The sequence below is a fragment of the Hyaena hyaena genome, unplaced genomic scaffold, assembly GCF_003009895.1.
Source record: "Hyaena hyaena isolate Hyena2069 unplaced genomic scaffold, ASM300989v1 scaffold_560, whole genome shotgun sequence".
NCBI classification, from domain to species: domain Eukaryota; kingdom Metazoa; phylum Chordata; class Mammalia; order Carnivora; family Hyaenidae; genus Hyaena; species Hyaena hyaena.
The window spans coordinates 423,955-450,244 of record NW_024081192.1 but is presented as its reverse complement, the minus strand read 5'-3'; the positions used below and the strand labels follow the sequence as shown (position 1 = coordinate 450,244).

The following is a 26,290-nucleotide window of genomic DNA, read 5'->3' as shown; positions in this document are numbered from 1 at the left end:
GCAGGCACAGGCCGGCCGTGGAGAGGCCGGGTGCGGAGCCAGGAGGCGCGCGGGGGTGGGCGCTGCAGCCGCGGGTTGTTTATCCGGAGTACGGAGGGGAGGGGGGAGCCTGGAAACCGCCCCGTGTCCCATTTCCTCCTCTTGTTTTCGCTCCGGATTCTCCATGTTGGACCCAAACTGAGGAGCCCGGAGCTGCTGCCGGGGGATCGGGGCCGGGGGGAACCGGGGGAGCCGCTGCCCGGGCCGCCCGCCCTCCATACAGGCCGCCTCCCTTCCCGGCCCAGGGAGGAAACGAGAGCAGGGATGTGAACAGCTGTGGGAGTCCGAGTCTCGGGAGCCGGAGCCGGAGCGGGCCCCCGCCCAGGCCCCCCAGCCCAGCCCAGCCTGAGCGCCCGCCGGTCCTCCCGCCCAGCCAGCCCGGGCCCGCGGGATTGTTAGATGGAACACGGCTCCATCATCACCCAGGCGCGGAGGGAAGACGCCCTGGTGCTCACCAAACAAGGTAGGGGCAGCAACTTCCCAAAACTTTGCGTCGCCCCCGGGCGGGTGGGGGGCTACACAAGCCCCGAACCCAAGTCCCGGCCCCTGACCTCTTGGGGATCGGAGCCGAAGGCTCCGACCGGACTCCCTAGTCCATCCGCCCCCGCGTCTCTGTTCGCACTCCGACCCCAGTGGGGGCGGCGCGGGGCCCCGGCTCCTGGCGCCCGAGGGGGAGGGGCGTCATCCGCGCAGCTGTCACCCTGTCCTGCACCCCCTCCCCCCGTGTAGAGAGACTGAGGAGTAGCGCCCGGAGCGCGAGTCGCCCGCGTCCGTCCCCTCCTGAGTTGGGAGGTGGGGTCGTCACTTTCCCGCACGACTGCGCTCAGCCGCCCCAGAACCGCGGGGAAAGAGGTGGGAAGGGGGACGGAGGGGTCCCGAGCTGGAATAGAGCCGGAACTGGAGTCCAGCGCTTCCCAGCGGCTCCCTCAGCCCGAGGTCTCTCTGGCCGCGGGCAGGGACGGCGTCCTGCGGGACTTAGGACCAAGTTCACCGTCTGGAGGCGGGGGCGGCCGCGGTGGGGGAGGGGCCGAGCCTGCGGGACCTGACTGGCCCGCCCGCGGCCCTGCGCTGGGCCCGGGACCTCGGCGGCGCGGCGCTCGGGCTGGGCTGCCTCCTGCCGCGTTAGTTGAGCCCACGAGTCCGACCCCGAGGCCCGGCCAGAGCCCCTCCCTGCCCCGGTGCGCTTCCCCAGGGCCGCCGCCACACACACAGAGCCGCGTTTGTTTAGCCCGGGAGCGGTGTCCCTGGTTACATAATTCGCCGGATGGCACCAGACCCGGCGTGTTTCTGAATCGCGCAGCGAAAAAGTGCGAGTTCTCCGTGGGCAGCAGCTCGCGGCCCCCGCCTTCCTGAGGGTCAGGTGCAGACGCGAGGGGGTCGCGGGCCCTCGCTGGGGTGGTCTTCGGACGGGAGCTGGGTGAGGCCTTGGCCTCTTCCGAGGGCGGGGAAAGGTCGGGCCTGAGGGTGGAATCTCTCAGTTTGGTCATTGGAAGCCCCGAAACTACCCCCCCCCCATCACGTTCCTCCTCGAGCCTTGAGGAATGTGTCTAAAATAGTGTACCGAATTTCTGCCATGAGTAAGGACTAGCATCGGTTTGGGGGTCTGTTTGTTATTTTTGTGTTTTGTTTTTGTTTTTTTCTGGAGAACTTCCCGGACTGAGGCCACCTGGCCCTGAGACTGGGGAAAGCACGCTCTTGGTACTAAATCTGAAGCGTTCCTGCCCTTCCCTCGACCCCCCAGAACGGGTCGTGCAGGGCCAGTACTGCAATTGAACATATCAAGGCCTAGACCCTGGTGGGTGGCCAGCCGCAGGGCCTCGGTGTCGCCCACATCCCCCTATTTGGAAACATTAGTCAGCAGGTCACTTATTCTTGGGGTTCACAGTCCCAAGAAGCTCTCCCAATCTGCCTAGGGGCAGAGGCTGCTAGTATCAGCCTTTCCCTAATTCCTGGAGGGGGGGTGTCACTGTGTGCTTCCTGCATTGCTGTCCCTTCTTTAAGCTTGCCCTGAGGAGGGGGAGAGCTTTGCCTATTCAGATCCCCACCCCCCACCCCCCAAAAACCCCTGCCTCCCTGTGCCCGGCTCTCCTAGATGCATCACTACCTAGGCTGTGTGACCCCAGGGGCAGCCTCACCTCTGCTGGCTGCCCAGCTGTGCCAAGGCCGGAAGAGGGGAGGCTTTCTGGGTTGAGAACTTCCCTCCTGCCCGGTCCCAGTCTCATCCCAGGAGGTAGCCGTAAGTGAAGAGCTTAGCTGTGGAAGGATTCCGGGGGGGCGCCTGTGTTAATGACACGTGGGAAGAACCACCCTGTGCTTCCCTGCTCTGGTCCTCCTCTTGCAAAGGCTTCTAGAGGGGGCCTTCCTGGTGAGGAAATCACACCAGGAGTGAGACAGAGCAGGACTGCTGAAGGGGCATCTCACGTCTCAGAGCTGGAAGTTTCAACCACCAGGGCCTGTGACGGGGAACAGAACACATGACAGCAGGAAGCAGAGCAGCTGGCTTCTTTAGTGTTCAGTTGCTGATGTGGGTTGGATTTTCTTGCAGTTACGTTTTTTGTTTTCCTTTTTGTGTGTGGTTTGTCCTTCAGACTTATCCCTGGAGGAATCTGAATTCTCAAGCCAGCAAGCATGGGTCTTTCTCCATGTAATTGGACTGCATTCCAGAGAAGACCTGCTATTTTCCTGGGCTGCCTGGGCACCCAGCAACCAGCCAGCCAACTTTCCTGAGTCTCTCCTTATTTACAAATCCTGCATCCCTTGGTTTTTTTTTTTTTTTTTTTAAGTGGGGGTGGGGAGCAGATGTTTTCATGATCTCCTTTATGAGTTCCTTGTCCCTTTTCTGCCAGCATCCCATCTCTGTGCCCTGCCTCCTTTGAAAAAAGGGGAAGGGGTGTAATACAGTTTATTGATAAGTAAATTTCTAGAAGAAACTAAATTGCTCTCACCTTGGCTTTTTAGTGAAGTTGTTTGCCATTGCAGGTTTTGGGGGGTTTTTTATTTGTTTTTTTCTCCCTTCTTAGCATTCTGTTCTTGGAACTTTCAGAATGGGTTCCATTCTGAACACACTGGCTGGGTGTGTTGATGATTCAAAAGTAATTACAGTAAGGGAAGTCAAAAAAAGTTACTGAAAGCATTGATGATAAAAGGACCAAAATTGGATCAGCTTCCCAACCAGATGGGTGAAATGGCTTCCTGGTACAGCGAGCACAGGGGTGTGTGTAATATCAGAAGTGGAGAGGAAAAGTTAATACCAGTTTGGCCAGACACCGGCCATTTATTACAGCGCCGTGCGAGAGTGCAGGCCCCACTGCTGGGAGGTTGTGCCGTGGGGCTTTAGAGTGAGACGGGGGGGAGAGCCCAGGACACAGGACCGACCCTGTCACCTCTCCGTGTGAGAGGAGGGACTGGAGGCAGCCTCTTCAGAACTCAAAAGTGACCCACGGGGCGGGGTGGGGTCAGGACCTTTTTTGTTTTCCATGAGACCTAATGATCCTCCTCTCAGGGAGACGATGGGTGATGATGCCTGATGATGCTGGGATGATGCCGAGGATTGTCTCCTCCCATGAGAGGCTGCGCAGGCTCTGGTAGCCGACCATCCCTCAGAATCAGGATGGTGGCTGTTCTAGCTCTTGCTTCCTCTCCATCAGGGGGAAGTTCTGCCCTATTCTCTCGTGAAAAAGCTCAAACTCTTTTTCACGTAGTCGTAGGCAGGCCCTTCGCTTGAAAAGCTCAGAACAAATGTCGCTGGGGCTGTCTTCCTTAGCTTGCCCCTTGTAGTCCGCGATGCGGGTTTGTAGGTGGCTCCTCTCCCTGTCCAGTCTTATCCATTCTCCGTCTTGGCCTCCCTGTGGCTCTGAGGCTCCCCGCGAGTCTCCTGCGGACTTTCCCCCCCATCTTGGAGTGGGCTGGGGGCCTGTGGGGTGGCTCGAAGGCTGTGTTTGCTCCCTCTGGGATATCCCAGGAGAGTGCCTGCTCACTCTGCAACAAAGTTTGTCAATTTTTAACATCCTGAGGCTGGGAGTTTGCCGTTCTGCCACTGCTTTTGATGGGCAGAGCCCTCCCTGCCCTCTCCTCCGTGGAGAAGGACCTCGGAATTGTGGGGGGGAAAGTCCTTCTGAGCTGGCAGGTGTGGTGGGGGTCCTGGCTCCTCCCTCCTCCGCTGGAGGGGTCTTAGCGAAACAGGCAGCGGAGAAGCATTTTCATCCTCCATGGGAACGGCCACATCCTTCGTGACCGTGGGCTTTGTCAAGATGGCGAATGCTACAGAAGCCAAGGTGAATTGGCGTTCCCAGCCTCTCCATGGACTTAAATAATAGCAGTGTTTGTGAGAAGGGAAAGGGAAAGACAGACAGGATGCAAAAGTATACGTATCTGTATACAGACCTATGTCCCTGCCTCTTCCTCCTCAACTTTCTCTCTGCTGGCTTCTGGGTAATTAGGAACAGTGTCTTTTATTCCCATCTTGGGAAGTTTGGTTGTTGTGTTGGATGAAACGGGAAGGGGTGGAGGGCAGGGGCAGCAAAGTGTTCATTGTTGCTGCAAAGAATGGTTCTAGGAGCAGAGTTCGTTGCTTCAGGCCTGGGTGCACATCCCTGCTTTTCCTATTCACATTTTCGTGTTCCGCGTGACCTATCTGTGAAATAGGAATATTGATATTTACAGTTCTGTAATGCCTGGTACTTAGGAAATGATTGATAAACGTTAATGTCCTTTTTTACACAGCTAGACCACTACTCTGTTCCTCCTCCATTTCCCCAAGGACACAGTGCAAACAGCAAGGGGTCATGTGGGTTTTATTGTTAAAGACAGGTGGCTGGGGGTCAGAGGGGACACTGATGCGGGGACTTGGGCCTTCTGGAAGGATCAACCTCTGAGGCTCACAAACAGCCTTGCTGCACAGACCCCTTCTTTGTGCCTGTGTGACTTGGGATGGGATTTTATCTGCACTAATGGGAGTAGCATGTGCCTTAGGGCATCTGCCACTCTGCCAGGTGTCTGGGCATCTGGGGGTGGGAGGGGGCCAGGGAGCTGTGCCCTCCTGTGCAGAGTTTCTGAAGCCCAAACCTTCTGAGCAGTTGGCCCAGCCTCTCAGAAATGGGTACAATGAACACTTGGGGCAGCTGTGTGGTGCATTCTCATCCTGGCCGCATTTGCCTTAAGACTTCATGGATGCAGGGAAATTCACATTTCTTTCAGGGAATTCTAGTAACAAGGAGAGAAATAAAAACTGGGATTTTGAAGAGAAATACATGCTCTTAAGCTGTGTCTTTGCTGCTGTGGTTTGGGGGTACAACATTGAGAAAGCACAAAAAGCAGCATTAAATTGCTTTTCATCGTGTCTCAGGCCAGCCTGCTTGCAAAGCACAGAATTAACTCACTTGTCTTGGGGTCATGGGATTGGGTGTGGCCCTGACATAATTCCCTCCCTCTTCTGAAATGGAGGCATAGTTCCCAACTGGAAACTATAGATGAGCTTATGAACGTGCAACTCTTATGAAGAAGCTACTAGAAATCAAAGTGGAGAAGTTGACTTAGGAAGCCTGTCTGGACCAGAAACCAGCCAGAACAGAGTTTCTTTGTCCGGCAAAGTGCCCAGTGCTTTCAGTTCTGTGTGTCAGGTGTGTTAGTACCGAATGGGGACTCCAGGGAGCACCCAGAGCCTCCCTCTAGGCGGGAGCTGTGTGTATCCGGTTTTATTGGTCACCTCTCCTAGGGGTTAGCCTGGAGGCTGATCTCTGAGTAGATCTCCTGACAGTTGCCTTCTCTTTCTAGGTGCTCCTAGCCCTTCCTCTTGCCTCCTAAATCTCAGACTTCACTCGTACTCTGGTTTTACTCTATAGATACTTTGATCTCTTGACGATTGAATAGCTTTTGCATCCTGTACGATTTGCTCTTCCCCACCTGCACCGTTCTTGGGGAACAAGTGTGGCCCCATTCCCAGTGAGAGGCAAGCAGATTCACGGGAAGGCTCAAATGGCACAACCCAGGCTGTGGAAGCGCCTTCCCAGTGTGGTGGAGCCCAGCTCCTGTGTTTCCATAGCAGAGTGGGGCTGGGGCCCCTCCTTCACAGGAGCAGGGGCCTGCAAGAAGAGATAGCAGGTGTTTGACTCAGTGATAGAGCAAGTACTCGTAGAGAGGAAAACCAGACCCTGGGGTACAAGTCCTCAGAGATAGCGGAGACACTGAGCCAATGAGACGTGGTGGGAAAGGGAACCAAGGGGACGCCGGCTGAACCATCCCCCAGTCCTGGAAGGGTTAGTCAAGGACCACTGGCAACCTTTAGGCGTTGGCTCCCAGCCAGGAACACACATCAGGCTCTCCTGTGACACTTACTAAAAATATAGACCCCACCTGGGTCCTGCCGAATCAGAGCATGAGCAGGTGGGCCGGGCATGTGCATGTTCCAAATGCTCCCTATGATTCTGACAAGTGTCCCTGGAGAAGAGCCAGGTAAACACAGCAATGGCCCCAACTGCCTGCTTCGCCCTGAGCAGAAAGAGTCCCCCGGAGGGATCCAGTTTTGCTGTTTGTTAAAGAGCCAGTGGCTCATAAAGGGGAATCCTAAAGTTTTCTGAGTGTGAATGGACACAGTCATGATCACAGACGAGCGCTTAACCATGGGCCAGACACTGGTCCTAACTTTTTATATCTAGCATCTCACTTAATCCTCACAATGACTTGTGAGACAGGAGGTAGGAATTATCTCTACTTCACAGACGAGGAAAACTTTCCCTGGGAGCTGAAGCACCTTGTCCAAGGATACAGGGGCTAGTTAGCGTCAGCCAGGACCTAGACTCCAGAGTCGAGCCTTAACCATGACCCTTAACCATGACCCACACTGCCTCTCATTTGCATTGTGCATTCCTCTCTCTCTCTTTCTTTCTTTCTCTTTCTTTCTTCCTTCCTTCCTTTCTTTCTTTTTCTTTCTTTTTTAATGCTTACTCGTTTTTGAGAGGCAGAGAGAGACAGAGTGGGAGTGGGAGAGGGGCAGAGAGAGATGGAGACACAGAATCTGAAGTACGGTCAGCTCTGAGCTGTCAGCACAGAGCTTGACGTGGAGCTCGAACTCATGGGTGGTGAGATCATGACCTGAGCCGAAGTCGCATGCTCAACCAACTGAGCCACCCAGGTGCCCCGCATTCCACTTTCTAAATGTGTCAAGCCTCAGATAATCTGAAGCCACCTTGTAAGGGACCCTGTAGGGTAAACCTTTTTCCATTAATCTGTGAAGAAACTGAGCCACAGAGAGGTGGCACCTCAGGCAGGACCACAGAGCTGTTTGAGAAGCTGAAGTGGGGCAAGAGCGGGGTTCTTGACTTCTAGCTCCGTGCTCTCTCAGTTGGACACGCCTATACCGGTTGGCTGATCCCTGGTGAAGCCGAGGGGTGTGGTAGGAGCAGGTGAGTTTTCTCGGAGGCGGACAGACTCCCTGGCAGTCCTTTCCTGACAGACTCCTTCCAGTCTTTCTGCAGAGGCCAGCGACTAGAGGAAGGAAGGAACTGGCTGGCCAACTTCAGTGAGTGTGTGTATCTGAGACACAGAGAGACTCTGATTGGTTTTTGTGGAGTCTTGGAGAAGGCCAGTTCCCAGGCTTGGTCCTGCCACTACCTCTGTATGACCTCTGGGATGAGAAGAAATCTCTACGGCCTCTTTCAGTGTGAATATTTGGAGACTGAGATTAAGGTATGAAAGTGCCTTACCCTTAATGACTAGCAGCTGACACTAGAGCCAGGCCGCACCCCAAACTCCCTATAATTCTCACAGCTCAGTGGAATAGGTAGGTCGTTCCTATTTACAGATGAGGAGACTGAGGCCCAAGGCCACACACTTTAAATGTGGTAGAGCCAGGATTTAAACCCAAGTCCATGGCACTTTGGGTAACCACTGTACTTCTCACACCGGTTGGAGGAGAGGTGGTTGAGGGGCCCTTGTATCCTGTGGCTTCCCTACTCTTTCTGCATCTCACGCATGCATGTGTCACAGGCAGCGGGCTCACCGAGCTTGGGGGGGGGGGGGGGGGTGGGGGGGGGGGGGGGGGGGGGCACTGGATTCTTCACGGCCTTCCACCAAAGCCAGCATGCTGGGAGTCGGCCAGAGGGCCTAGGCCAGGGCCGAAACAGCCACCGAGAAGGTGTCTTTGTCCTGTGTGGCAGCTCTCTCTAGGCTTCCCAGCCTCCCACAGGGGCTTGCTTGGCACTTCCACCAGGAGAGAGAGGCTCAGGGTGGGCGAGTGTGGTTTCCAGGCCCTCACAGTGGTATCTCTGCCTTAGCGTGCATGGAGCAAGGCCCCTGGCAGGGGAGGAACCCAGCCCTTTGGGTTCTCCTGGATGGTATCTCTTGTCTGTCTCTGTTGCCACCGCGGGTCATTGCTCACTTCCTGATGTCCACTGAGAACCCTCTGGTGCGGGGCTGGGGGCTGAGCCTGCTGCTGACCCCGCTGCTGACCCCTGCGTGGGGAAATGGCTCCTTCGTCTCTAGTGTAGGACCTGCTGCTGCTTCTGGGAACCTCAGCCCCACCCCGGTGGGGTTTTGAAGTATGTTCGAGCTGCTTAGGTGGGTGTTATGGCCATAACTTGTATAAAGGCTGCTTGATTGAGTATCTTGATCACGTTTTAGAAGTTGCCAGGAATCCCCTGCTCCCAAAACAGTCTTTCTTGAGGGAGGTCCCTAAAATTGAGGCCCTGTGTTAAGATCGGTGACCAGATTGCTTGGAGGGGGAGGTAGCAGAGAAAAGGGCAGAAGGCAAGTAGCTAGTGACCTGTGACCCCCACCCCCACCCTACAGGTGGCGTTAAGGACCCAGGACTGACAAAAGCTCTCCTTTCTTAGAAGAAAGGGAGGTGCAAGGAGCCCTCCTGCTCAGAGAAGGGGGAATAACGGGAGACACCGCATGAGTAAATCAGCCTGGATGCTGGCCGCAGGGAGGGGTCCAGCATAGAACATGCTGGTGTGAGCTAAACAGCCTAGCTAAAACTACTTTCAGAAGTCTGTGCCGTCACAGTCACAGCAGCTCTTTGGAACTTCGGGAGCTGGTGCTGAGCTGCGCGAGGCCCTGCCTGCCTTGTCACCCACAGAGAACAGTGTCAGCAGTTGGACACTGTGAAAACTGGTATACCCTCGCCGTTGTTTCCAGTCTTTTCTGTGGGGGGGATGTCTAGGCATCTCTCGGCCTCCTGCTCCCCTGCCGACTCACCTGCCGGTCCAAGGAGCCCTTCCGTCCGCCTGGCACGTCAGGGCCTATCCCCAGCCAAGGCCCAGAAGCCCCTTGCTGTGGACCTGGGAGGACTCCTCTCCGTGGGGAGCCCCAATCAGACGTGTCTTGGCTGCAGGGCCCAGGCAGCTGGCCAAGAAGGGCCGGAAATGCTCCAAATACTCTCCTTCCTCCAATAGCTAAGGGGAGGGAGGCCCCTCAGAGAGGCCATTTTATAGTGACAGCCGGGCTAAGTCCTTGGCTTGTGGGGGGATGGGAAATGGTGGGGAAGGAAGTACTTCTGAGAGAACCAAGAAAGCATCTTTCTATGTGAATGGGCTTGTTAAAACCCCATTGCCTGAGAGCTTGCCTTCTGCCGACTCCTAGGCGGACGTGTGAGGAGTTCCTTTGCTGGGACACGAAGCTGTGTTGTTGGCAACGGTGATATCTGAACCTGACCTTCAGAAGAAGGTTATAAATAGTGTTGTCCTGGCAGAGCCAATCTTCGTGTGTGTGTGTGTGTGTGTGTGTGTGTGTGCGCGCGCACGCGCGCACGCGAGGGCGCAGACCTGTACGTGCACAAGCTTCTTACGAGGTAGAGGCAAATAGTGCCCCCATCTGGTGCTTCTTGGGGGCAACAATGATAGACAGCCAGAGAGAGGGCACTGTTTATCTCAGGCGGAGCAGCCTCTCCTGCTTTCCTGTTACTCGCAGAATATTAGCCAGGGCGTTTGCACGCTGGAAGACACCTTTGGTGGTGGATTTGAAAGCAGGTAGGGGTGGTTTTGATTTTGTGAAACCTGCTCACTATCAGCGTCCTTTGGCACCTTTCTCACATTTTCTCCTCTTGGGCTTCAGCCACATGCTGGGAGCGGGAAGGCCCCTGTCCCTGTTGCTGGTCTCCCGCCACGAGGTCTACAGTGTGCTCTACGAGAGTCATCTCCCCTTAGATACGAAAACAGGCACAGCGTTTAGCTGTAGAGTTTCCGTGGCACATTACTGTGCAGACAGCAGGATTTGTTTCTCCCTTCGTTCAGGAGTGAGGCCCTGGTGTTACCCCAGGTAGCAGATGAGGAAACCAAGGCTTAAAGAGGCTGGCTGTCAGTCCAAGGTGGGGACTGGCAGGGTCTGGCCTCTGAGCAGGGGGTGCCTGCCACACCCCACCGTCCCTTCACCCCCCTGCCTTGGCAGAGGCCTTGCAGCAGTGAACTGGAGGAGTGGCCTGGCTTCCCTGTTCCCAGCCACCTGCTCACTTTCCTCTTAAGCCAGAGGTCCCCTCCTTGGGTCTGTGCCTGTCCTCTCCAACACTCGGGCCCAAACCAGATGTTTGGAGCAGGGAGAGCAGATGCACGTCGGCTGCTGGGCAGGAGAGGAAGGCGGGGTGTCCGCAAAGAGGGCAGCAAGAGGAATGAAGGAGGGGGAGCGGCTGGCTATGGGGCTCCATGGCACCCACTGGAGCCTCCACTCGCTGATTGGGAAACCGTGTACAACGAAATCCCCAGGGCCCGGCCTGTAAGTCCTCTCATGCCCCGTGTTCCTGTCCTAAGAGGGGGATTTGGGGGTGGCCTGCACCTGGCCATCAGGGACACAGTGCTGAGCGCCGGCTGAAAGGAGCCCTTTGAAAGGCTCTTTGACACAGGGTTCAGATCACACTCTGATGAGTGTTCCCCCTTCCCCTAAACCTGCTGAACAAAGCAGGTCTTGGGGCAGAGCCCCTGTCTCCAGCCCCTATCCTTCCCCCTCCCCCATTGTCCTCTTGATTTCCCAGAGGTATCTGTCAGAGCAGGTGCAGGGCTGGGATGGGGATGAAGCGAGCCCTGGGGTGGAATCGCAGAGCCTTGTACCTTTCATGGCCTGCCAGAGAGGACAGCTAAGATGGGGGCTTGGCCCCAAACTACTCCTTTACCATCCTAGCCTAGAGAGGAGTAGAATAAACAAACATCCCTGCTGTCACATGAGTGAATGTACACAATGCCCCCTGTCAGGGCCCTTGTGGGGTAATGGGTGAGGGCTGGCTCCAGGTTAAGGCAGGTCTAGGTGCAGTTCTGGCTCCGCTGTCATACTCCCTGTGTAACCACGAGTACTTGCTCCAGTCTTGCTCCTGTAAGATGGGGAATTGGTGCTTACAGATGGGTTTGTAGTAAGGATTAATTGAAGTGATGATGTCAAGTGTCCTAACAGAGGGCTGGCACCTCATCAGTACACAGTAAACCTGACTAAGGCGCAGAAAGGCTGACAGGCTTGCTTTGGGTGCTCTGCTCCTCCATTGCCTATCTTCCTGTCCTCACATAAAGGGTGCTTTTCTGTTTCTAAGTCTTCCAGGTTGTTGGAAACCAGCGAAGGCTTCCATGGGGCCTGGCTCTGTAGAAGTGACGCACAAGTCCCTGGACTTCCCGCAGTCATTCACTCAGCCGGTCACAGTGACTGAGAATCTGCTATGCAGAGCACCAGAGGCTGGTGACTATACGTGGCCAAGGCCATCGCAGGCCCCATCAGGAGGCAGACATGTTGAGGGGAGGCTAAAGAGGCCCTGATAGATTTGCTGCTAAAGAGGCAGCGCTGGAAAATACAAGGAGGACACAACAGCCTGGAGAAGGACTGGGGGAAGTAGGGCCCCAACAGAGGGACCTGTGGGGTATTGACCTTGCTGCTGTGGGCCTGGGATACCCTCCCCAGGCGCCACAGCTCTGTGTTCCGCTCCAAGCGCCTGCCCCCGAGGTCAAGGCATTTGTGGTCCCTGAGGCCCAGAAGCTGCCTGGCCACATTGTGTTTTTGAGAAGACCTTCAGCCCCTGCTGAGTCCAGATGAAGCTGAGGAGCCCCTGCCCCCCACCCCACCAAGCTCTGTGTCTAAGGCCCCAGTGTCTCTGCCTATTGGGCCTCCCGCAGTGGGCACCGGCCAGTCCTCTCTGTGGCCGCAGCCAGCTGCCCCTTTCACCCCCCTGCCTCTTAGGATTACTCAGCCTTCACATCGTCTGTCACTAAGATGCTGAGTGCGTTCTTGACGGCCTCTCTTCAGGCAAGGCTCGGGCTGTGTGGCCTTTGAAGAAAGGCTCCGTGCCCGGGTTAAGCCTCTGATTGTGGTTCTGCGTGAAGAAACCATAAACCAAAGGAAAAGTGATGGTTCAGCTCTGGTCTTGGAGCTCTGTGTCAGCGTCTGCTGGAGTCCCTGGGCTCGGAATTGAATGTGGGCCATGCAGGCAGGTGGAGAAGCCGCCCTTTTGCTCTGATTTCTGCTTAGATTATTAAGAGTAGGAAAAAGTCCAGGGAGCCGCACATCCTGCTCTTCAGCACTGGGCTCTGCTCTGAGGTTTGTCTCCTTGATAACAGGGGCCCCAGTGCAACTTCTTCCCTTTATCACAAAATCCCCAGTCCCTGGAAATCTTGGTTTTTCCACTGGGGCCTAGAGCTCAAGAGCAATATCCAGGTGTGTAGGCAAATTGCTAGGGAGGCCCGATCACTTTAACTAAAGGTGTCAAATGGTCATACCAGTGTCAGGGTCTGGCCTCACCCAGGGAAGGAGAGCAAGCTCTGAACAGCAGACACACTAGCCTGCACCTGCAGGAAGCCCTCTGCTGCTGGTGAGTCAGAGTGGAGCGGGCTGTCCTGGGGCGGTGCTGGCGGCCACCTGACTGCTGGTCAGCGGCCATTTCCTCCCCCTGGGTCATGGAGAATAGAGTTTGCTTTTCTCTCCTCCTCTCTGGGGGTCCAGGCAGCCCATAGCGGTTGTTAAATGGCTGTCCCACCGCCTCTCTCCAAGGGCCTCCGTGCTCGGAGGACTAAGCCCTACCTTGCTTCGTGGTGGGCCCCACCTCATTGCTTCCCCCTTCGCTTCGCAAAGGGAACAGCTGGAGGAAAGTTGTCCTTGGTGCCACATTTGTTGGCCTTTTTAACCCCCACAGAGACAGGTGTTTCCAGATTCATTTTGTTTCCTGTATTGTAGTTTGCCCTGGCTCTGTGATGGAGTGGGCTGGCTTTAATCCTCAGCCCCTCCCGCCCAGGCAGAGACCTGTGGCCGGGGACCATTCTGGCAGCAGTTATGTGGCGCCACCTCCTGGCCACAGTGCCCACCAGGTCTTCCTACACTTCCTACACTTCCTCAACAGTTGCCAGAACAGCTCCTGGAAAAGCAGGCAGCACTGGAAAGACACTCTGAAGTCCATCTCCGGCTGATCCTGTAATGCCCGTAGTCTTTTGTGTCAGCTTGGCTTTTCTGGGGCTGCCTTGCCGAGCGTCCTATTAAGATGGCTTTGTATTTCCAAAGCCTGAGTTACGAAGGCAAGACTGAGCAGCTGCAGTCTAAAAACCAGGCTGGCAGCCGCCGAGAATCTGACACCAGGTGTGTTTCCCGGGGGGGGGGGGCTGTGCGCCTGGGAGGGGAGGCAGCAGGGCCAGTGGCGGGGGAGTGGAGGAGCGCAGTTCTTCCCTGGGGCTGCAGCTGGCCTCCGTCCTGCTGCCACTGACCCAGCTTCCAGGGACACTGACCCGGAACAGGCCTGGGGCTCCACTGACTTGCAGGGCCTAGGTTTCTCCCTTGTGTAGAACAGCTCATTCTTCGAGCTGGAGTTGGTCGAGATGGATTTTGGCCTCGGTGAATCTTCCTTCTGAGGGTCCTTCAGTGTGCCACCTCCAGAGTGCAGGACACCAGAACGCAATACCTGTGCCCCTCCCCGACCAGGGAGTAAGACCGAATTCTCCACAGCTCATTTCCCAAACCGGAGAGTGGGGATTCCTGCGGCCTCTGCTCTAGAGGACTGTTGGAATGAACATGTGTGTTTCAGTGGTGACCGTATGGGGTTATCTGCCCAGCAGGTGGTGTGTGCCTGGTGGGGAGCTTACAGACAGGAGGGGATACAGGCACAGGGCCACCTGGGGACAGAGTCATCTGGTAGCTAATGCCTCATCATTCCCTCTGCTCTAGGCCTGGTCTCCAAGTCCTCTCCTAAGAAACCTCGTGGACGGAACATCTTCAAGGCCTTTTTCTGCTGTTTTCGCCCCCAGCATGTTGGCCAGTCCAGCTCCTCCACTGAGCTCTCCGCATACAAGGAGGAAGCCAACACCATTGCTAAGGTAGCTAGATCAGGGTGGCGGGATGCCAGCAAGGAGGGGGCTGCCAGTGGGGGCCCCCGCACCACAGTATGTGGGCAAGGTATTCTTCCCTGAAGTCTCAAAGACCTGTGGCTCAGAGGCCCCTCCCCTGGCCTTCCTAGAGTGGCCCGTCTTCTTTCTGCGGGCTCCCGTTTGCAATGTGGGCCATGCAGCTATCCCTGTGGTTTCTGAGGGCCCCTGTGGTCCAGACCCTCCCATGTTCCAGGAACCGTCCAGGGCACTTTGCATATATTGTCTCATGTGGTGCAAATAGCAGCCTGGCAAGGAGGGACACAGGCTGGTCCCACTCACACACCTGGAAACGGAGCTCCAGAGGGTCTGTGTAGCCCCCGGAGAGTTAGTGGTTAGTAAACAGTTGTGTCAGAGTGAGAGCACCGTCTCTCTGGCTGTGACACCTCTGTTTGTTGTTGTTGTGGATTACTATGCAAAGCTGTCTTCCAAGTTACTTCCCTTCCTGGGAACGAAGGAACTGAAATTCTACCACACTCCAGCACTCTCACCTGTCCTGGGGAGGACAAGCATTGGGAAATGTATGGGTGTCTTTGAGCCTGCCAATGAGCAGAAGGTGTGTCTGGCATTTCAAGGCTGGGCATAGCCCTGACTAAAAACCCATCTGCCCCCAATGCCATTGGTTACTTCTTTCCGAAACACCAAGGTCTAGCTATCTGGTTCCTCTCTCAGAACGAGGCTGAAGATGTGCATCAGTGCATTTATCCAGTAGGCGGAAATGCACTTAAATAAAGTGCAACATGACAGTGTTACTTAGTAATTGATTTTTACAAAGTTCACAATAATACGGAAAAGTATTGAGTTGCCACATTAAGTCAAAAAAACAGAATGTGGAATTACAGATTATGGGGGAAAGAACTGCTAAAATAGACTTGAAGGAAATACACTAAAATGCTGACATGAATTTTTCCTAAATGCTAGGATTTTAATTTTTCTTCAAGGTATCACTTTTTACAGTCATAACAACATTTCTATTATCAGCAAAAGGCCAGGGAAGCCTTTCTGGGCCTTCTGTATTCCACCTCCCGTACATCTCGGGTCCCACCATGTGGGCAGACTTGATGTATCCTAGGGGCTCAGGGCCCTCCCCGCACGGTGTATCACCCCCAGAAGAGAGTACAGAAGACACCTGTTCTCAAAGAGAAGCCTGGGTTCCAGGACTCAGCAAGATGCTGAGCCACCACAGGGAGGAGTTCCAATTTTGGTTCTGTCTCTGATTCCATGCATTAGCCACTGGAGTGCCCTGTTCCTCAGTTTATCCACCTGAGACGCTGCCTTCTCCATCCCTCATGAGACCCAGTGTTGAAAGGCAGCTCTGGCCTTTCCCCTTTCCTGTGCAGCTCTTACGAAAAGTCACTTGAGGGGCGCCTGGCTGACTTAGTGGTAGAGCATGCGACTCCTGAGACCTCAGGGACATGAATTCAAGGCCCACGTTGGGCGTAGAGCTTCCTTTAAAAAAAAAAAAAAAAAAAAAGGTGCCTGGGTGGCTCAGTGGGTTAGGCATCTGACTCTTCATTTCAGTCAGGTCATGATCTCACAGTTGTGAGATTGAGCCCCAGGTAGGGCTCTGTGCTGGGTGCAAAGTCTGCTTAAGATTCTCTTTTGTGCACAGGCTTATTGTCTCTTTCAGAGTAAATAGAAAGGAAAGGAAAGAAAAATCACTTTCGTTATATCAGGACCTTCCAGGGGACTGGGGACCTGGGGAGAAACTTACCTGCCAGGCCTGAGGCAGAAGCAGTTTGCTTTAGGTAGGACAGCATCGGCTGGTCGACACTGACTGCTTCCTTTCCTCCCACAGTCCGATCTGCTCCACTGTCTCCAGTACCAGTTTTATCAGGTACGTGAATCTGACAGGGTACATGCCCAAAAACCCCAGACCCTGTGACCACATAGGGTGATCCCCTCATTCTTCAGCACCTGGCTGGCCCCACCCTGGGAAGCCATTTGTGCCGGATATTTGCGGAGGACTCACTCTGCAAAGGCATTAGATTTGGGGGAGGGGACAGCTGACATCCATCCCACACCAGCCCTGGCCTGCATCTCAGCGTCCAGAGCACTTCATAGTCCAGTGGGAGGCTGGAGCCGAGGCACCAACTCTGTCTCTTTCTCTGCTTCTTGGCCTTCAAATGGCACCTCTTCTGGGTTGAAGTCGGGGGTCTTCTGTGTCCTCGAGGAGCCTGGTTCTTCCCAGAGTTCTGCTGAAGAGAACACTTGGGCTTTCCTGGGCAGACCTCAGCAGTCTGGCTCTGGTTTCAGATCCCGGGGACCTGCCTGCTCCCAGAGGTGACAGAGGAAGATCAAGGAAGGATCTGCGTGGTCATCGACTTGGATGAAACCCTTGTGCATAGCTCCTTTAAGGTAACTCCGTATCTGGAGTCCGCCCTACAGCCATCTCAGGCTGTCTTGCGTGTCTAACTGAAGGTGCTCTCTCGGAGGCAGCGTAAAGTTGATGGGGGGGGAGGGGTAGGCGGGGAGGGGGGCTCTGCCATTTTGGCCACACTGTTATCACACATATTTTGGGGGCCACACGGAGGAATGTTGAATAAGGAATCCCTGCTCCCCCTAGTCTCTGCCAGCAGGCTTTATCTGCCCCTAGTCACACAGCCCAGAGAGCCACCGACTCTGTACAGGGCAGGCCTGTATAAGGGTTTGAATCAGCCAACCCGTGGACCTTGCCCGCCACCATTTTGTCAGGACGGTTGTTAACTTAGGAAGGTCCTGACATTCTGTCTGCTCGGGTAGAATTGGGGGTTGGGGGGAGGTAGTGAGGAATACCTGGAGGGGATATTGTGTGCTCTACATGGGGTGGTGGGAGGAGCTTCCTGGAGTCTCTGAGACCTGTTTCTCCCCACCCCTCCCAGGGGACCGGGTGTGGCCAAGGCTTCTTGTCTCCTTCCTACCATGCTGACCTCATTAACTTTTCTGTCTTCCAGCCAATCATCAACGCCGACTTCATAGTGCCTGTAGAGATTGAGGGGACCACTCACCAGGTGAGCTGTCTGCCGGGCCACAGCCAGCCTGGAGGCCTCCGGCTCCTCCGCCCCTCTGGTGTGCTCCATCAGTCGGTCCCTTTCCTGCATCTTCAGCCTCCTTTCCGTGTTGGAACTCCTCACACTCAAGGCTTTGTGATCTTAAAAAAAAAAAAAAAATCAGCGTCTTTATTCCCATCTAGCTGTCATCTTTTTTTGCTTTGCAACCAAGCTGTTTGAAATTAAAATATTATTGGGGCGCCTGGGTGGCTTAGTCGGTTAAGCGTCCGACTTTCGCTTAGGTCATGATCTCGCAGTTCGTGGGTTCGAGCCCCGCGTCGGGCTCTGTGCTGACTGCCAGCTCAGAGCCTGGAGCCTGTTTCAGCCTGTGACTCCCTCTCTCTCTGATCCTCCCCTGCTCACGCTGTCTCTCTCTCTCTCTCTCTCTCTCTCCTAAAAATAAATAAAACATTAAAAAAAAATTGAAAAAAAAAGTAGAAATTAAAAAAAAAAGAAATTAAAATATTATTTAATAATAGTAATAGCTGTAATCTACTGAATCCCACCTCCTGGCCATTGTAGCCAGGGCTGTTAAATGATGACACTTCCTCTAATCCTGAAGTGTTGGTGTATCTGCCTGGTTCAGGCAAGGAAGCCAGTACTAGCTGTTTTCTGTCATCGCCTTGCCCACCCGCTCCTTCTGGCTGATGAATTTCATCCTCCCCAGCCCTGGCTTCTCCACTTTCCCTCCTCTTGGGCCCCTCCACTGGGTTCCCCCACCCCGGTAAATGCTACGGAAGAGCACATCAATCCAAGTAAGCTTAGGCTCTGGCCCTACATAGCCTGTTCAGTCTGGGATTGTGTGGCGTTGATAGTGAAAAAGTGTGTACTCCAGAGGCTTGCCAGCTGGCCTGAGGGTCAGGGAGCATCAGCAACCATGCCCGGCCAACCCGGATACCTGTCCACGTGGCCTTGGCAAATAGAAGAATTACTTGTAGGGAAGGAGGGGATTGAGGCTTCCCCAAGGAGTCACCACTGTCCTCTGTCCCTTAGAAGCTTCTTTCCCTAACACCACCCCCTCCCAACTGAAGTGCTGCACCAGGCCCAGCACCACCAGCCCCAGCTCAGAACCAAGCCTGGCCCTCGGACTGGTCAGCCTCCACCCAGTCCGCTGGAGCGTGTGGAGATATACGAAACCCACGGAGAAAAGATGAAGCCATGTTTTCAGACGGGTAGATGTGCACTGTGAACTCCTGATTCACAAGGAGAAGCATGAATCCTGAAAAACAGAGATTAAAATTGGCGGGCAGCTACCTACAGAAGGCAGGTTTTCAGTGAGGAGTGGCAGGGGGATGCCAAGTTTGAGAAACAGCCAAGAAGAGGGAGGAACTGGTCTAAGGTTGAAGAAATGGCAAATGCAGGGAGCCTTCTTGTGGCTACTTGGAGCAAAGGGCTCCTGCCGCAAAGCCACCAGGGGTGTGGGGAGTTAGTGGCCGCTGCAGGCCTCCTCCAAGGAGGGAGAGTCATGGCAGACACATGCTCGTTGGGCAGGGAGTGACGTGGATAACACGAGCTTCGAAGGAATGGTTCTAGCAACATCGAGGCTAGAGGAGAGGGAAGGATCCTGGAGGCAGGGAAGCAGCAGAATGCAGAGCGGTGAGGGACATGTAGCCAGTGAACCTCTTAGGCCAAAATGCACGCGATCAGGAAGGGTGGGCGTGAGTTCGGGTGGCCGGCTGGAGCAAGCCCGGGTGTGACGTGCAGGGTGTCCGGCGCAGTCATCGCAGGAAAGAAGTCCCTTCTCCCTGGCGCGTTTCAGAGAAGCCCTGTGAGGGCGTGAGGTTTCAGCAGCGTGTGCGACCTCGCACAAGAGCCAGAGCCAAGGACAGGAAGCTCCCACAGGCTGTGGCTGGATTCAAGTAATCCAGGATAGGCTGTTCCGTCCGTGAGGCCTATTCTTGATTACTTGTTTCTGGAGGCAGCCGATGGTTCGCCGCCTGAAACGGAGATGGCTTCTGGGACGGAGGCGCGTGCGTTTCTTCCTGAGCTGGGTCAAGGTTGGGCCGCCAAGCCTGCAGAAACCTGGTGAGGAGGCGGTACAAGGCCCTAGTGCGTGGGGTGGAAGTGTCCAGCCAGGTGGCCCCAGAGCTCAGGCCGTAGGGCCGGACGGGGAGCGGTGCGAACCTGCCTGCCGGTCTCCGTGGACGTGGTGACGGTGACGGATGTGCAGTGGGCTCCCTCACAGGGCTGCCCCCAGCAAGCCTCTCCCCTTTTCCTCAGGTATATGTGCTCAAGAGGCCTTACGTGGACGAGTTCCTGAGGCGAATGGGGGAGCTCTTCGAATGTGTTCTCTTCACTGCCAGCCTGGCCAAGGTACCTGAGGGCTGAAGGGAAGTCTGGAGCCAGGAGCGTCAGTGGCAGCCACAGGGCTGGTCCGGCAGCTCCTCGCTGGGCCCGGGGAGGCCCCGGGTGGGGTGGGGTGGGGCCAGGACTGCATCCGAATGAAAGCACCTTCTCACCTCCTAGTACGCCGACCCAGTGACGGACCTGCTGGACAGGTGCGGGGTGTTCCGGGCCCGCCTGTTCCGGGAGTCCTGCGTGTTCCACCAAGGCTGCTACGTCAAGGACCTCAGCCGCCTGGGAAGGGACCTGAGGAAAACCCTCATTCTGGACAACTCGCCCGCTTCGTACATCTTCCACCCAGAGAACGCAGTGAGTGGTCCAGACACAGCCACGCTGCAGGAGTGGGGGAGGGGCCGGGGGGGGCCGGCAGCACAAGCCCAGGCTTCCCCAGAGGGGCGTGGCAGCAGGGTGTACCCAGCCGGCCTCCTGGGGCTTTGGGGTGAGGGAGGGACTGGCACTCAGGAGACTTACTCTGCCTCTTCCTGCCCTAGGTGCCCGTGCAGTCTTGGTTTGATGACATGGCAGACACTGAGCTGCTAAACCTGATCCCAATCTTTGAGGAGTTGAGCGGAGCAGAGGATGTCTACACCAGCCTCGGGCAGCTGCGGGCCCCTTAGCCTTCCCTGCTTCCGAGCAATGGCCATCCCAGTAGGGGACTTGCCTACACTGTGCCTTTATGATCAGCCTGCCAGAGCGGAAGCCGGAGCATCTCACCCAGCTGGGCCTGGGAGTAGAAGTGGTTGGAAAGGGCTTTAGGACAGGATAGATGCCAAGCAGGCACGTCCCGGACCGACAGCGCCTAGAGCCGCCTGCTCCCTGAGTTGGGTTCCCAAATGTGAGTGTGTGTGTGTGTGTGTGTGTGTTTATCAATGTCTCTGTGTGTTTGTCTGTGTGTCTCCCCTTGAACCGTGGCCCCAGGATGTAAGTGCTTCAGGTTGAGGGAGAAACTGAAAGATGAAGACTCCTCAAGTTAGTCTGTCTCCTCTCCGGTCACCCTGAGAGCCACCGAGCTTGACAGGGATGAAGACTGTTGAAGGTTTTGCTGCCAAACCCAGCGCCTTTCCTCAGTGTTGTATGGCTCGTGCCAAGGAGAAAGGGAGAGGCCAGGGCCACCCTCAGGGTCCTAGGTACACACCTTTCTGAAACCTTTCTCCAGCCAGCTCTCTGCTCACAGAAAGACCACGTTTCTGGAAAGGGGAAAGCTTGTTTCCAGAACCAGTAGCCCCAGTGGCCATCACATCTTGTGGTCCAAGGGCTGCTCTTGCCTCCTCCAGCTAAGTGCCTGGCACGGGCCCTTTCTGGGTCTCCCCGCGGCTTGGGCTCCAGGCCTGCCTTCCTCACCACCTAGCCATAGTCTTGAACCTGTGGGGAAGGAGGTCTTCTCCCCGCCCTGGAAGGGGACAGATCACTGATTTCCGTTCTTTCAACTCCTTTAAAATTCTCTTTCTAACCATGGAATGTTGGGCCTGTTTTGTTTCTGACAAAGCTGTAGTCCTGGGCCTGTGATGTGCATGGGAGGCTCGGGGGGTACTGGGCGGAGGAAAATTCCCGAAACATGCATATGTGTGTGTCCCCTTGGCTTGTAGGTCAGCTGAGTGTGGGACTATGTCCTTAAGTCTGCGCTTCAGGGATTCTCTGCTGGTCCTGGTGTGAGGGCAATTGTTCCAAAGTCCGGGAAGGGCGCTCCTGGCCCAGCCCCTCCTACTTCTTGGGCAGGGTTCTTTCCTGCACGTGTCTTTCCCCCCTGGGCCTGCCCCTGGCCTCTCTCCATTGGCTCCTGTCTTCCTCTCTCCTGGCTGTTGCTTTTTTTCCAGGGCCTCAGAGGCACCTCCACTTTTCCTGGGCTGAGGGGAATGGACGTTCTCAGCGTTTCAGTGCCAACATGATGTACATGCCTCTTGCCTCTGGTAACAGGTGTGAGTGAGCCCTTTATGCACCTGTGCTTTGCGTCCCTCGCTTTCAGAGCTGCTCAATAGTGAATGCTTTAAAAAAAAAAAAGCCACAGAATGGAAGTTTCCTGAGAAGGGAAAACAGAAGGGGAAGTGCTGCTGGCATTGGGAGCACAAGGGGCTCCCCCCCAAAAGGGAGCCCCACCTCAGCGTCACTGCCTTAATCATGGCCTCCCCTCCCTTCTCCCTCCTTCTAGGGCAGGAGGGAGTTCCTCTCCCCTCCCCAGCCCTGTTTTCCCTGCAGGCAGGTGTCATGGAGCGTTTGTGAGTTGCTTCAGGCGTGAGGACACCCCCCACTCAGGACTCCTCCCTGCCCCCTTTTCAGTGTCCACACAGGGTCCAGCCTGCGGGATTGACCAGTTTTGAGCAGAGCGGGCAGTAGAGCAGCAGCTTGGTGTTCTGAGTGGCTCTGGGCTGACTAGCATCTTTCTCTGGCGTCGTGCTACCAACCACCACTCCTTGTTCCGGGGTTGTAAGGCCTGGTCTTTCCCCCTTGGTATCACAGAAGTGGAGTAGAGTCCCCAAAGCTCATGTGGTCCTTTCCGCCAGTACCCTTCCCCGGTGCCCCTGGGGGCCTGCAGGTAGGGAAAGAGGGCTCCCTTGCCAGCCAGCACTGGTACCTCCTGAGGGGAGATGGGAGCTTCTGATTCTAAGGCCCTGGCTCGGCTTCTGTCCTGATACCGTGAGGTCTCTCTCCCCCAAGCCCCAGCCTAAGTGTTAGCTCTGGGCCAAATCTGCCATCCGGGCCCAGCCAAGCTTTTCTGACTAAGCAATAAGCAGCTCTAAGCTGATCCAGTTCCCAGGACCCTTTCTGCCCTCCTTTGGGCGTCTGTGTTTTTCCAGGTGAAGGAGGAGCCTGTGCCGCCCCCTTTCCTGTCAGGCCGATCCAGATGCTCCGAGTGGGACTCAGGACCAGAGCCCAGGATAGCCTGGTGGGGGGTGTCTTTGCTGCTTCTGTGTAAGGCCCCTACCCTACAGGCTTTGTTCCCGTCGGAACCCTGTCCTGCCCACCTGCGGTTCCTCAACAGAAATACCATCTTCCCACTATCCCCCTTCTCTTGTCGTCTGCAGAGAAGCGACTCGGCCAAATAAACCTGCACAGGGTCCATCCACGTGAACCAGAGCCAGCCTGAAGTCATTTGCTGTCTGGTTTCCAGTTCCACAGTGGGTTAGGGGCAGGTGATGATTGCAAAACTTGCTCCTTAGAGGAATCAGGCAGGACTCCATTTTGGAGGAGGACAAGGTCAGGAGGGAGCCCGTTCAGCCTGGGATGTGTTCCGGGGCTTCCCATCAGCCCTTCCTGCTTGAGGCTGCCTTCAGGAGGCCACTGTGCCTGATCAGCCCCAGTCCAAGCCATGCCAGGAATCTGCCCAACTGCCAGGTTCAGTTCTTTAAGGTGCCTCTTCAGGGACACCGTGTGTCTCTCTGATTGGGCTTCTAAATCAAAAGCCTGATGTTCGTGTCCCTCTCATAGGGGGAGCTTTGGACACAGGACCAGTCTGGAAACGGTCAAGGTAAGAGTTGCCACTCTGCACATTGTAGAGGGGCCGCTCTGTAGGCCCATGGGTCCCTTACTGTGGAAAGGTTGAGTACATTTGCCTTCCGTTAACCCGGGACCTTCTGTTTAGTTCCCTCCTGCCTCCCAAAGGTTTTGACCATTTTGTAAGTGTATAAACTCACCTCGATAAACAGTGGCCCAGAAGCATCTTTGTGCTAAAAGCATGGGAAGTGTATAAAGGCAGTCATTCCCTGGGAAACGGATCCCATTTAAATCTGCTCCCCCTGCCCTGTTCCTGAGGCTTCCTTCAGTAGGGCAGCCCCCACAGAAGGCTGTCCTCCATCCCATTCCCAGCCCGGCCAAGTGTCCGTGAAAGGGAAGCCTATTTTCCCCTTCAGGTCTTCCATTTGTTACCACTGTTGTTCTTCAATCACTTTCTGTAAAATGGAGTTCATTTTATCTTTTTCTTGTTTCAAACGCCGATAGATATTTGCATCCGAGCAGGGGAGGGAAGGCAGAGGTCTGGCCTACCGTCCTATGCCCCGCGTAGGGCTCATCCCCAGAGCAGACCTTCCTTGGGCCCCATGAGCTTCGCTTGTACCCCAAGTGTGACACATTCCACGTCATGCCACGTTCCCCCTCAAGGTGCCTTTTGGGCATCTGCTTCCCACTGTGACTGGGCTATGGGACTCTGACTACCTTGCTTACAGATTCATGGTTTGATAAATTTGTTGTATTCAAAAACTTGAAATGTAGGACGCCATTAAGTGTCTGTTTATATTTTTGGAATATTTGTATTACTTACAATTAATTAATAAAACTGGGTTTAAAAAACCCATCCAGGAATGGGAGCTGCTTCTTGACCTTGCTGTTGTTCATGTGGGCACTTAGCAGGCAGGCCCTTCTTTCCTCGCAACCCCTCCTGTCACGCCGAAGCCGGCGCGCCCAGGCTGGCCGAGCGGCTGCCTCCGGCTGGGAGGCCAGCTGCAGACTCCGCACTGGGCTTCTGCTCAAGGTTACCACAGTCTGGCTACGGTAGTTCTTTCCTGGCCCCCGTTTGGAACCAACTCCATTGCCATCCAGGTGCGTAATAATCATACGCTTCGGTGCCCTATTGATTTCTGAGGGTGAACTGGAAGCCCCGAGGGACTGGGAGTCTTGCCCCTTACTGACTGTCACATGTCCCTGATTATCCCTTGTCCCTTACTGATTCTCCCAAACCAGGATCATCTTGGAGTCAAGCATGGTTCTCGGCACATACTAGGCACTCCAATATTGATAGGACCGCTGTATGGACACCAAGGGAGACCTTAAGGAGCAAAACAGGATGACCTAATATAACACACTCCTCGCCCCTCTCCCAGACTTCCCTCCCTCTGAGAAATGCCCAGAAGCTTCTCTGGGAGGCAGTTGCCAGCCTGGACATCACAGGCACTCAAGGGGCAGCTCTGGCCCCCATCTCCTGTCATCAGCATAATGCATCCGTATCTACAGTACAGCAAATTTCAGATCCTCCCACCCTCTTTCCTGCATTATTGATGGGCGATGCACTTTTAAAAAAATCAATTAGATCAGGGCGTGGAGCTGGAGTTAAAAGAGAAAAGAAGCCTTTAAAAGTCTGCTCTTTCTGCTGTTTTGAATAGGAACAGATAAAGCTTCCCCTCTGGTTTGAATAAGTCAAGCCCAGGGCTAGGTTGGCGGTGATTGGCCAGGACTGGGAAAATGAGGTTAAGATGCAAACACAAGCAAATATAAGGGAGTGTCTGTGCAGCCATTACTAGGCTAAGGCAGCGGGACCTGGCGCCTCTTGGTTTGGGTTGGTTCTCCGGAACTGCTGCTACTTTCTCGCCAGAACACCGGGAAGACCTGTGGGAGAGAAGGCAAGGTAAGGTCTATTGGGGGTGTGAGTGTCCATCTGTAGAGCAATCCTACTGAAAAAGGAAGACACAAAAGGGAGAGGAGATCGAAATTTCTGTTCCTTTGTCTTCTTGGATGAGGCTTTTAAAGGAATCAACCAGGAGTTTGTAATGAGTTTTGCAAACTTCCTGCTGAGAAGTTAAGGCCCATGTTAGAAACCACCAAACAGAGCACTGTTTTCAAAAGCTGGGAAATGTGGAGCCTACCCCTTTTGGCTCTCTCTCGGAAAGATGGTGTGGGCGCCAAGGCAGAAGTTAGAACCAGCTTCCTCTGCTTGGGCTCCATTCACAGGGGTATCTGTGAATTAAGGGCCGCTGGCTTTTAGCCTAGGCTTCAAAATCGCGCCCCACCCCGAGGGTTTCTGCAGGGGCCTCAAAAGTGCTGAGTTAACAAATAAGGACTTGGTGAAGAGGGAGAGAGAGATTGAGCCTCGGGGGACTTCAGTGTCACAGCCCCCCCGTCAACTTTTCTGGGTGTCCTAGTGGGGCAGGAAGTCCCTTCTTTGAGCACTCCCTCTCCTTAGGTGGGGGACCTTGGCCCAGCGAACTCCTTCCCTGTTGCTAAGTCCCTGCTGGGAAATGGGACTGCTTTTGGCCTCTCAGACCCCCAGCCCTAATGAATGCTGGTTCTACCAGGTTGAAACTTCTCTGTTTTCAAGGCATGAATCACGGGCCCTTGTCCCCTTCACCTAGTTGGGTCATGGCATTTGCCTTTAATGCATGAAATCTAGGGTCCGAAGAAAACCTGAACAAACATTGCCTGGCAGTCTGAGCAGCCCCGGGTGGGTGGGGCAGCACGAGTTATCCAGTGAAAGCCTCCAACGTCACTGCTTTGGGTCTGTGCTCTGCCTTAGTCTGGCTATGGTGGTACACAAAGGGAGTCTGAGGCTGTGTGTTTTTTGCACTTTGGTCAAAGTCCATACTACATAATGGCACAAACTGTCCAAACCTGGCTTCATCCACCCAGGCTCAAGGATAGAATGGGCAGACATGGCCCTCTTCCCAAGCACAGTATGCCTCCAAATAGCAGAACTCCATCCGGCCCTTTCTGGGTGGGTTGTTTTGTTTTTGTTTGTTTTTTGACTTAATGTAAATCCATCGGGCACATCTTTTTCCCTTTGCCTGTTGAGAGCATTCATCGGTTATACATATAACTGGAATGCAAGCACCTTGAGAGCAAGAACCAGACAACAGGCAGGCATTTTATTTA

The 26,290-nt window shown here is 54.9% G+C and overlaps 1 protein-coding gene across 1 annotated transcript; it reads left to right on the top strand.

Moving 5' to 3' along the window:
- Positions 1 to 97: 97 nt before the first annotated feature.
- Positions 98 to 20,563, top strand: CTDSP2 (CTD small phosphatase 2). The gene is made up of 8 exons (XM_039256147.1): positions 98 to 502; positions 14,149 to 14,297; positions 16,144 to 16,182; positions 16,602 to 16,703; positions 17,279 to 17,335; positions 19,595 to 19,687; positions 19,841 to 20,026; positions 20,209 to 20,563. Exons 1-8 carry the CDS (start codon positions 439 to 441, stop codon positions 20,332 to 20,334), a joined length of 816 nt encoding a protein of 271 aa, XP_039112078.1. The 5' UTR covers positions 98 to 438; the 3' UTR covers positions 20,335 to 20,563.
- The last annotated feature ends 5,727 nt before the right edge of the window (positions 20,564 to 26,290 follow it).

Bases quoted from the DNA above. Each gene is read 5' to 3' on its own strand.
- CTDSP2 (XM_039256147.1), top strand. From the start codon at position 439: ATGGAACACGGCTCCATCATCACCCAGGCGCGGAGGGAAGACGCCCTG. The intron at 503-14,148 runs GTAGGGGCAGCA...CCTCTGCTCTAG, and splicing joins CCTGGTGCTCACCAAACAAG to GCCTGGTCTCCAAGTCCTCT. The intron at 14,298-16,143 runs GTAGCTAGATCA...TTCCTCCCACAG, and splicing joins AAGCCAACACCATTGCTAAG to TCCGATCTGCTCCACTGTCT.